General features: G+C 46.7%; 1 protein-coding gene across 5 annotated transcripts in view; it reads right to left on the bottom strand.

Moving 5' to 3' along the window:
* Positions 1 to 12,500, bottom strand: part of cux1a (cut-like homeobox 1a) — a 101,759-nt gene that overhangs the window by 38,247 nt on the left and 51,012 nt on the right. For all 5 annotated transcript variants that reach the window (XM_080852493.1, XM_080852489.1, XM_080852490.1 and 2 more), the window contains exon 3: positions 10,596 to 10,643. In XM_080852493.1, the coding sequence (XP_080708619.1) occupies positions 10,596 to 10,643 (48 nt within the window). The remainder of the gene's footprint in view (positions 1 to 10,595; positions 10,644 to 12,500) is intronic.

Genomic DNA, 12,500 nt, shown 5'->3' with positions numbered 1-12,500 from the left:
GAGAAAGGACGGGGATGACAAGAGGGAGGGCTACAGAATAAGTGATACAGAAAGAAAGAAAGACAGAAATGGATAATATAAGAAAAGTCACCATATATTTAGTTCTAAGAACAGTTCATACTTTTGGGTTTAATCGCATTTGGGGATATAATATTTCATGAGCAGGATAAACGGAGATGGATTTCAATTTTTCCCAGATGAACACATCACGAAGAGTACATCGCTAAGACACACCAACACTCCTCTGCCAAACATCTCCGTCAGACACACACACACACACAGTTCTAAACGGGACTGAATAAGAGCGAAATGAGCCCATAGGCAGGTTTAAAAGTGTGTGTGTGTCCTTAAAGCACCCTGTTCTTGTGTCACCAGTGGGCTTGAGAGCACACATGGCTAGGCCACAGATGGAGAACAAGGCCAGCGGAAGAAACACACTCTGTGTGTGTGCGCGCATGTGTGTGTGTGTGTGTGTGTGTGTGTGTGTGTGTGTGTGTGTGTGTGTGTGTGTGTGTGTGTGTGCGTGCGTGTGTGCGTGTGACAGCTGAGAGATCAAAAACATCACGGTGGTTGTGAGAGACAACAACAACAAAAAAAAACACTATCTTCTTAAATACACACAGAACTTGAATAGCAATTAAGGAGGACTACGGCAAATAAAGACAAACATATAACCTACATAGCTACTGTTTGTTAAAAATGACTGTCACAAGATTACATCTCAGCAGTTCTCAGATATTGATTGTCATTATTGACCCACTGACTGAAATAAATGTGATTTGCTTTGGTCCATTATGTGCAATCATCCACTTTCCCACCCATCCCTTTAAAATTGAACTGACATGATATAACTTTATTTTTATGTAAAATTACCAAGTTAGAATGCCGTACAAAAACCGAACATGACACCTGACAATGCCAACAACAGCTGTTTTATTTATTACAGTATTATTAACAATATGCTATATACTACTTTAATTCTGTTAATTCTTCCTTGACAAAACTGTGAAACTTTCTGGTCATAAAATCTAATAAAACATCTCCTCAAGCACTCGTCTCTTCTAACCTCCTGAACAGCATCGTATATTTCAAAGTGCTTCCTCTGCCATTTTCTAAATCACCCCACCAGCTGCAGAGTTCTACTGTAGAAAAAAATGCTGTTTGGCATCCTGGATTGGCGTCCTCATCCTGGCATTTCAGGCAAAAGACTCAGAGATAGTACCACCAGTACCACTTCAAAATGAACCCCAGTATTGTTGAGAATACACACATGGCCGTGCGTCCAGCTGACAGTGTACAGTGCTAGTCACCACTCCCCCATGGGTGGCCTATCCGATGCGCCCTCCCCGTGACCCTGGTCCCTACAGCTGCGGGTGGGAGACTTCAGAGCGGCACCGTGGCTCTTCCTAGCATAGCGTGCTAAACGGGATGAATAGTTAATGCATCAGCGCAATGTGTTGCCGCCTCGGCTCTGATCAGGTCTCTGCATGTGGGTCCCCTGGTTCCTGTACTGCAGGTACCTCAGTCTCAGCTGGGAAAGGTTCCCCTCTGCCCCTGCTCTTTCATCTCACAGCACTTCCACAGGCCACACATACTACTACTGGGTTACATCAAAGGACTTCCATACTGAAGTGGATAGTTTCCTAAAAATAAATGCCTACACACAGACATACAGGCAGACGTATTGAATGTCTCATGCGGCTGATGGAAGCGAAAGTGAGGAAATGATATTAGGGACTGATATTAGTTTCATACAGACTCACAGTGAGTGTATTTTGGACCATGCAGCCAACCATAGCCCACCAATAACCCCAATCTCTTAGTGACCTTCACAGGTAGCCCTAGGTCCTTGACACAGAGCACGCCCCCCAATCAGAGAGACTGTGGAGCTGAGGCACTGCACTGAAACACCAGGCACTGCAGACAGTTGTTGTGTAGGAGTTAGGTGTGTGTGTGTGTGTGTGTGTGTGTGTGTGTGTGTGTGTGTGTGCCCACATGTCTGTGCCCGCACTTTATGAGGGATAGCTTTGCATACAGATAAAATAAAATTCTGCCCGCTCAGCACTTTGTAAGCACCAGCAGCTGTGGCACCAAGCCCCAAACTGGGCCAGAGCCGACGGAAGTGGGCCATCACCAGTGGGCTGCAGGGGTGCTGTGGACCGGATGACGAGAGGGGGGGGGGGGGGGTGTAAAAGCTCAGCGGTTTTTACCACCCCGGTTCAACACCAGAGCATCCCTCTCAAATAATCCATGTGCCTGTCTACCGCCCAAAACTTCTTCTCCAAAACATCTTTCTCTCTTTTCCCTTTTTCCCTCTATTCATCCATCCCTCCACCCTTGTCGTCCTCCTCTCCTGTCTTCACTGTCAGGCCCAGCCCATAGGGGGTGCTCTCAGCTCAATCCCTCAATGGCAGGCTAATGATTAACTACCCCCCTACGCTCCCTAGCCTCCTCCTGCCCCCCCCCCCCTCCAAAAAAACAAAAGAACAGTGGTGATTACAGCACAATAAACCCCAATAATCAACAAATGAAAAACAACTGCGCTGCTTGGCCGCCTGCCTGCAGTGGCTGTGCATTGCACTGTGACGGCCAAAAACACAAGAGAGAGAGAGAGAGAGAGAGAGAGAGTAAATGAATAAAAGCAGAATCAAATAAAACGACGCAGCGTAGAGTGGGGCCTCTGCTCCGCTCGCCTCCACTCTGTGCGAGCGGGAGCACGAGCCTGAGACGGCGAGGGCTTGATGGATGGGAGAGGGCAGTTGCCACTGGAAATAGTCGACATGTAACAGCCTTCACTCCACTGGGAGAGGAATTAAACATTTTCAGATGTTCCTGCCGGAAAACATCTGGACGGAGCCGCGGCGAGCCAAGTTCCCCTACTAGCAGCTGGAGCATGAAACTGCAGATCTCGCGCACACACACACACACACACAGACACACACACACACACACACACACACACACACACACACACACACACGGCAGCCCAAAGCCGCCGCCGCGGCCTCACACACACACACACATATATACACACACACACACACACACACACTCATCAGCTGCCCAAAGCCACTGCTGCTGCCACCTCACACACCCACGCTCCCTCCATAAACGAATAAAGCACACACACACACACACATCAAAAAAGAAGCCTAAAGCCAATGATGCTGCAGCACACACACAAACTCTCAGCCTAAACACATACACCTACGCTCCCTAAAGGAAATGTGTGTCACTCTTTGAGCCTGGCCTGTGTGTATATGTGTAGTGTGTATGTGTGTGTGTGTGTGTGTGTGTGTGTGTGTGTGTGTGTGTGTGTGTGTGTGTGTGTGTGTGTGTGTGTGTGTACGGGGTGTTTGTGGGGGTGTGTGAAAGTGTGTTCCTGAAGGCTCAAGGCAAATGCGTGTGTGTGTGTGTGTGTGTGTGTGTGTGTGTGTGTGTGTGTGTGTGTGTGTGTGTGTGTGTGTGTATGTGTGTGTGTGTGAGTGAGTGTGCACTGAGAGTGCGTGACTCTGGAGACAGGGCTCAACTCAGATTATCGGCTCCTCTGTGTTCCTCCTGCCCGTGTGCAATCTGACAGTCGGGGCATCTGGCACTGCTGCTGATCACATAACACACACACACACACACACACACACACACACACACACACACACAAACACACACACACAGCCTCAGTCTATCCCACACTATCCCTCTCTCTCTCTCACACACACACACAACAGTTCTGACACACACACTAACATATATGCGTGCATATACCGTATAAATCCTATATATTGATGGCCACCCCTCCCCACTACCCACAGCCCCACACTCTTCTTCTTAGCAACATTCAGCACGGCATGCAGAGAGACCACATGATCGCCTCGCCTGGTACACAACCTGTCAGCCCCTCACTCCTGCTCTTCCCACGCAAACACACTCTCCAGCAGAAACACACACACACACACACCAACTGGGCCTTGGCCACCGTCATCATCATCAACATCCTCCTCCCTGTCCACCGATGGCACAGCACACCGGGGGAGGGGGGGATTTGGGAGAGGGCGGGGGGCCAGGGTGGGGTGGGGTGGGGGATGATGGGTGCTGAGATCAAAATGTGCTTCCCGGCTGAATTAGCGTCTAGTCCGTGGACTGCTGCACTGTGTGGCAGGGTTGGCGGCATATTGAGCTGCAATTAAAAGCTAGTAGAGAACTCGGCCGTGTGTGTGGGTGTGCATGTGTGTGTGTGTGTGTGTGTGTGTGGGGGGGGGGGGGGGGGGGGGGGCTGATGGTGGTGGTGAGCTGATCAGACATGTCACGTCCTGCTGTGGGATGTGCCACCAGGGCTGGGATGATTTATACAGACCAAACAGATTGCCATCTTACAGTCATTTCACCACCTAGAGCTCTGTGTGTATATGTGTGTGTGTGACTGTGTGTGTGTGTGTGTGTGTGTGTGTGTGTGTGTGTGTGTGTGTGTGTGTGTGTGTGTGTGGGGAAGAGGGGAGGATTTTGTCTGAAACCCTCATGTCCTAAGGGAGGATGCCAGTGAACTACACCCCCACTCCCATGCTGAGGCTGTTTGTGTGTGTGTGCGTGTATGAGTGCGTGTGTGTGTGTGTGCTTATGTGTGTGCGTGCGCACGTATGCTCCCCATTGTGCTCTCATTTCCTGACAGGAAAAGAAGAAGCGCTCTCTCCTTTAACGAACAAAACACACACGCGCACACACACACACACACACACACACACACACACACACACACACACACACACACACACACACACACACACACACACATACAAGAACTACATTCAGCTTTTCTCCTGACCCCGGGGCTGCCATTTTAGTTACACCAGTGACTTGGACGTGGGAAGCGCCAAAGGAAGAAAACAGAATGACTGCTACTTCTACTCAAAACGCAAGAGACAAAACACCGCCAGCACTCCACAATAAGAGCCTACCTCAACGTGTTAGCCCACATTATCTCCACCTGAAAATGTTCGGATCGAGATTTTCCCAATGTCTCTCATTTCTCTCACACTCACTTGACTCGAATCGAAAAGTCTGTGCCTTCCAAAAGCTTGCACAAAGAGCCCCAACCCCCCCCCCCCCCCCCCCCCCCCCCCACACCTCCCTCCCACTGCGGGCATTTATAGACGAATAGGTAAAATTAGATTCCTATTTGGAGCAGTTGGGTTCCGTGAAGGACGCGGCGCTCCGGTCCCCGGCTCCGAGAGAGAAGGTTCTTCATGGGTGAGCTGAGGTGTGGGGCCGTCTGCTCCGCCGGTGGCTCTCCGCGTGTATTTTTACAAAAAAGCGGGTTGGGGAGGGAGGAGAAGAGTTAAAACTGGGCCATTTGGCTATGTTAACGACCAGGCCCACGACCACAAGAACACACAGTCAACCGACCACAGGGAGAGGGAGAACTTCAGCAGAGGCAGACAGACACACGCACACACACACACACACACACAGGCCAGCCCGAACCCTTGGCTGGCCCCTCTGGACCCTGGCGCTGGCTGGTCTCTCTGGGCTGGGGATGCAGCGCGGGCCCTTCCTTCATCAAAATTACAAAGGCACTGCTAGCTGCTTAGCGCTAAATTATACACCGCCAGAGCCCCAACGGCAGCCTCTGTGAGCCCTGAGCTGTTAGCGGTGAGCGCGCGGTGGCAGCTGTTAGCGAGCAGGCGGCCTTCAGAGAGGCGAGCACAGGAGATGGCAGTCGCGGATGTGCTGGTGGGGACATGGGGACAGGAGTGAAGGCAGGAGCAGCAGGGGGAAGGAGGAGGGCCCCGGAGAGTTCCAGAAACCCAAACTAAAAACAGGACTGGCCTCACATTCCCCCCTTCCTACTTTTTTATTAAATTCCATCTGCACTTGGTCTCTTATTGAGGGATTTCCTGCCTAGTTTGTTTATATATATATATATATATATATATATATATATATATATATATGTAAAGAAAGACAGAAACATAAAGTTAAAAAGAAAAAAGGAGGGAAAGAAAGAAAGGGTGTGTGACAAAGAGAGTCTTAGAGCGCGTTAGGCTCCGCCAATGCCAATAACGGACCAATTACTGGGTCACGCCACGCAGAGATATTCTGGTATTTATTCAGCCATAATGGAAAGCACTTGGGACGGGGAGAAACCAGAACAGGACGTTCAGCGTCGCACGGGTCCAAATAAAAACCTGACGTGCTGTAGTGGGCAGACACAGTCCCAGACACACCGTCACACCAACCAGAAGGCCTCAAAATACAGAAAAGTAATGGTGATAGGCTTCGCACGAATAAGGCAATTATCTCCAATCTGAGATTAGATCCCACAAAAAAATGACTTTTACTCAGTTTAACATATGAACGGTATGTTATGTATGTAAGAGGTGATAACACAAGATTGGATTCTTTCAACAGAGAATGCAAAACAGTACAACTAATCAGAAGTGTATCAGAAAGAGACATTTGTTTAGTGTTGATTACAACAGGCTGACCATTATCTGCCTACTGTTACAATATCTCATTCTATCAGTGGTAATTTGTGCTGCTACCTTGTGTGTGTGTGTGTGTGTGTGTGTTTCGCAACAGCTACTTTAGGTCAAGAGTTAAGTATGTGCTAATTTAGCTGACTATGTACCGACACTAAATATTTGGCACAAAATGAGTGCAGTAGGCTTGATGTGTATCTTAGCAGTGGCGAGTGAAGTGCTTTAAGAGAAATGAGGCACCCAAATGCTCTCTAAATAAAGTGTTTCGGAGGAGAATGAGGTTTTTGCCGCTCTTGTGAACACATTTACTGATGTGTGCAAAATGAACAAAAAATAAAAATAGCTCATAGCTTTCATGCAATCGTGCCAAAGATGGTGTGACACATTTTTAAGTGCCTGTGCTGCACTCATTGGCATTGCGCGTCACCATCTAGAGAGAAGCCAGAAGGTTTGCTTGATTGTTACAATAAACTTGATGGCATCTGAGATTTTGTACACTTTATATGGCTTTGTGTCTTTTTAGTTGTTGTATACATGTCTATGTTTTTGCGTGTTTTATATGTATTTGTGTGTGTAGCGATTTGTGTTTGAATACAAAGTCCCCACACATCCAAACGTGCAACGAAACTGATATGAAATAGTAAAAAAAATATTGCTCAGACACATTACCACTGCTGGAATCACAAACGCGTTGTGCGGACAACGCCCTTCTGTGCCCAGCCTGATCCCAATCGCCATATTAAACTATTAGCATGCAGGGTGCCAGCCTCTCCGGCTATGTCGGTGTCACTCCCCATGTAAGTCACATTAATGCCTGGCTCCTGGAGGGTACAAGGCGCTCGCCCACAATGTGTCTGAGGGGGCATGAAAGCCACGCCGCCTTGTGTTCTTGCGGCGACGCTGGGCAGGCGGGTACCGTGGTGATGACAGTGGCAGTGGTGACGGTGGTGGCGGCGGCTCGGGGGATCCCCTGGCCCGAACCCTCGTGCTGTCAGAGCGCATCGGCAAAGCACCCAGCCCGCTCCGAGGCCCACAACGGCACTGGATGTCTGGGGTTAAAGCTCCATTAGCATTACTTGGCCTGCTTCCCTGCCCTCCACACACTCACATTCATTAACACACACACACAGTGATGCACACACCACCTCCAGACATACTATGGCTCTCGACCCAGAGCGGCGAGAGAAAAATCTACCACCCAACAGCTACATAACACAAGCCGATAAAATGTGAGCAAATGAAAAAAAAAAACACTCAGTTCTCCACAAATAATCTATTCCCTTCTGCTGTGTTCTGTTACTTCACTTCGCCCACTTCCGCTTGCATTCAATTTCTCTTGCCAAGCGGGACTGCAAGATCAGTTCAAATATGCCAAACCCCCTTAAACCACTCATAATTTAACATTGATTTTTTTTTACACTCAGGGGTCAGCAAATCCAGCGGCAGAATAAAATAGAAATTCTGCCAAAACCGCTTGTGCTATGTTCATAAAAATAACACCCTCAGAAACCTTGAATGGTCTACTTTTCAAATATATAAAGGTAGAAGCTAAATATATTTTTAGAGCTTTGTGAGGAGAATAACATGAACATGCACATTTCAGTTTTGACATTCTAGTGAAAAAAAAACAGCTCTTGATAACCCACCTATTAGCAAAGAGAGCTATTCATGATGATATCAGTATGGTAAATCAGCTGTCATTATTGGTGCATTAAAAAAAAAAATGTGACTCCATAAACTAAAGCACATGAGTTTGGGTGGTTTTTATTAAACACAGTGATACAAGATGTTGCACTCACTTTTCTCTGCTACCTATATCCTGATAAGTCCAATTATTGCCCTGGTTGTAACCTCTCGTCAGATGAAAGTATGAGGCTAGTGGGGAAGAACATTGGCTTTTTCCTTCGATCCAATTGAGGATTCGGATTTGTTTACTCACAAATGTTGTGGTGTTGTGGCTGTAATTCAAAGCTTGGATATTTGAGCCTGGGTCTCAACTCTGCAACTCATGTGATTGGTACCAGGGTTGCCAACTCTCACGCTTCTTAGGTCCTGTATCATGCTAGCATGAAAACTAAAATCGATTGACCTCAATGCATCTCAAGCCAAAAAAATACACCTGTTTTGGTCTATCTTGGTCAATCTCATTAATTCTCACACCACGTCAGCTTTGAAATATTTTTTACAGTGACAGTTACCACATGTTTAGAGAAGACTTTAGAGATTATTTTAGCATGGTTAACTTCATATAGGCTGCCGAACAGTTTTAGCTTTGGCAACTACGGTAGCCTATCTTCTCCGGCAGTTAAAAAAAAAGAAAACTCTGTCCATAGCATATCATATTGCTGCCAGCTGTATCAGACACAGCAAGTAATTTTATACATGCAAACTCTTTTTATCTCTCTCTCTCTCTCTCCCCTAGTTGCCATCACAGTTGATCCGCTTAAAAAAACAAAACACGTACTTTGCCTATTATCTTACCAAGGCATTCAGAATAGACTTTTAAATCATTTTAGGCTTTATTAACACTTCTGTCAGTGCCATAAATATTAGAGGACTAACAGTGGGTCTATGATATAGAAAAAAACTTGTTAACGTCAGCTGTATGTAGCACTCTATGTCAGCACAGCTCATTTTCTACATGTACTCTGGTATGATGTATTAGTTCATAAATAGGCTACATGGTTCGAAGGCTTATGAGCCTTGCAACCTAAATAGTCTACCTATAAAGTTAGACAAATATTTGTCTCACTCTCTCTAAAGTGATGCACAGCCTGCACATTCCTAGTCTGCCTTTAGTTCCGCTCTGTCGCAGCATCATATCCACACTGTATGAGATGCTACTCTTTCTCTGTATATTGTAATTATAATAAATCATATTCTTTGGACCTACCACTTTTGTTGTGTGGTGGCATTGCTAGCTTACATGTTGCAGACTAAAAGACCGAAGCAACACATTTTGATAACGTGAGCTAACTTCATTTAAAAAACTTTTCTCTGTATATTGTCATTGTAATAAATCATATTCTATGGACTGACCACTTTTAATGTTCAGATTATATTAATTCTGTATTGTATTATTTAAGGAACGCAATGTGATTGTATCTTACTATAATTTGATCCATTATATGCTCAGATTTGGACTACAGTATTTTCAATAAACTGTAAAGAGGCCTTTATTCTCTCTTCCTTTCTTACCATTTACAGACTCTGCAAAATGCTAGTGTAGGGGGCAGAGAGGGCCACGATGACACTCCAGACTGATAGGCCATTACCTCTGACAGTGGGGACTATAAGAGGTGTGTTGACACCAACCTCATCAATATTCATTGTATAGGCCTACTGGCCTTGAAACAAAAAGTGTCACTCCAAAGTTCTACGACTTCAGTTGTCAAACCACATGAAATTCCTGAATGCTTTAATCTCCTATGGGTAGCCATGGTGTTTTTTTTATAGCAACTCTTGCAAATTAATTTTCAGAAAGACAATATATTGGGACCAGTTGGTCTGTACACAGATCCTATGAGGAGTGTGATGCACTGTTGTGCTAATACAGTTGACTGTGTGAGACAAAAACATTTGGCACAAAATGACTGCAGTGGGTTTGATGTGCATCTCGCCAGCGAGCGGTAGTGTGCTCTGTGACCGTGATGCAATGCTGTGCGTATCTGTGTGTGTGTGTGGTTGGGGGGGGGGGGGGGGGTTGCAGACCCTTGGTGCAGGATCTCTTCAGTCTGTTTTTGTGTGTGTGTATGCTGTGCTGTGTTCTTTCTTCTTCGGAGCAGCCATTTTGACATGGCTGGAGGCTACAGACCATATAAGGGGACACTGATAACGTGTTCCCCTAGCAACCAGCCAGCCAGGCAAGCAGGCAGGGAATGGCCGGGAAGCAGCAACATATCGGCAAGGGGGTGCGGGGGGTCTTCAAGTGTAACGAGTCGAGGTGATTTGGCAGTTCCTAACCCCCCCCCCCCCCCACACACACACACACACACCATGCCCCCCCCTTCCTGCATCCACACAATAGGGCTCCATCCTCCCTGGCCCTGGTGCTGCTGATATCAGTGGCACTGGTGGCAGCGCTCTGTGTTGTGAGGGCACAAAACCAACAGGACAACTCACCTCCGCTTGAAATCCCTTGAGCAGTGGAGCTATCTGCTTCCGTAGATCCTGCAGGAGGACAGAGACAGAGAGAGAGAGAGAGAGAGAGAGAGAGAGAGATAGCAAAAGAGAGAGGGAGGGAAGGAGGGAGAGACAGTGAAAGAAAACTGTAAGTGTTTTGAAATCCCCAAAAAGTCCTACACTTTTCGTTTTGGGTTTTATTTAGCTGTCTCTTTCGCATCACATCAAACATCATCATTTTTGAGTTTGCTGCATTTTCTTAAAAGTGAGGAGGAGGAGGAGGAAGCAGGCTGCTCTCAAATGTAGACACATGTGGCGGGACTAGCGCAGAGATGCACAGGACAGGGGAGAAAAGAGACCAAAATGTATGAAAATAGTTATCCTGCTGATTTATCAAAAACCCTGAGGGCAGTTTTGTTCTCTGGCAGACACAATCACACACAATCACACACACACACACACATACACACACACACAGGCACGCACATCAGGGTATCACCTTGTGCTACCCTTGATAGTGAGGAGAGGACAGGCTGTGCTTAAAGGAGAAGCATGCAGGAGGCAACATACATTTATTCACTCACTCCCACCTCCCCACACACACACACACACACACACACACACACACACACACACACACACACACACACACACTCCCCCTCCCAACCCCCCCTCGTCCTCATTTTTCCATTGCATGAGTTCTGCATGACTCAGAGGTCTTTGCTTAAATTAGCGTTCATGCACAAAAAAGAAAAAAAAAAAAGAAAAAACATGGCCACTGCATCGACACGTTAACGTGTGCTTCACTTATTCATTTTATAAGAACACCAAGCCCTTCCCTTCGTTGCACAGAACTGGATGACTACCAACCACTCAACATTTTTTTTTTCAATAATCACTGCTAAAATTACAAATAATTGGATGGAATTTGATGCTGAGGCTTGGAGGTCTGAAACGTTAGAGACTGAACAATAACATACATTATTAAAATACAGTGTGCTCTTCGGATGAAACGCCCAAAAAAACACCCCCTTTGTTTTCAAGCTAAATTGGCCGATAAGGAATCCTTTCTTTTGCGTCTGAAGGGTGATTGCGACGCCTCGCTATTAAAACATATTAGATTATGGGGCACATCAGTGTAGCCTTCGTTTCTGCCCAGTGCGTGTGTGTGTGAAACACGCACACACACACACACACACACCCATGAACAAATCTTCTGGCGGCAACAAAAAGGCCTCTTAGCAAGCCCTCTAGGCAGGAATGCCTAAAATGCTCCAAACAGGACGGACCAGACATTTATAATGCCTACACACTCCCATTATAAGATGTCCAGGCCAGTGGACCAGACATATTTAACTAGCCAACACAAGACTGAAGAAATAAATGGTGAAAAAACATTATTTTCAAAAACCACGCGACTCAGAGGAGAGGTCTATGAGTAGCGTGCAAAGCCAATAGGAGAGTATGGTGGCCAGGTTAAGCACAGGCTGCTTGTTTCTAGTAACAAAGCAGTTGGAAGAATTCCCATGACTGCTTGTGTCGGCGTCTTGGCTGGCCGAGGACAGTGGTAGGCAGACCTGACTGAGCACATTCACAAACATACAATACACACACACACACACACACAGTGAAAAAGTGATGAGTGCACAAACATACCCACACACACAGAGGTTGAATGAGAGTGTGAAAGAGAGAGAGAGAGAGTGAGTGAAAGAGAGAGAGAGAGACAGATAGATAGAGAGAGAGAGAGAGAGAGAGAGAGAGAGAGAGAGAGAGAGAGAGAGAGAGTGCAAGACCTGCACACACACACACAGTTTACTAGGCATGCAGCCTAGGCGCTGGGAGCTCCACGGACCCTGGCTACTGTACAGATGACATTTATGTAAGAGCAGCATCACAGGACCT

The sequence above is a fragment of the Sprattus sprattus genome (assembly GCF_963457725.1).
Source record: "Sprattus sprattus genome assembly, chromosome: 1".
Taxonomy (NCBI): Eukaryota; Metazoa; Chordata; class Actinopteri; order Clupeiformes; family Clupeidae; genus Sprattus; species Sprattus sprattus.
Note: the sequence above shows the minus strand (reverse complement) of the source record. Positions and strands in the feature narration are given on the sequence as shown.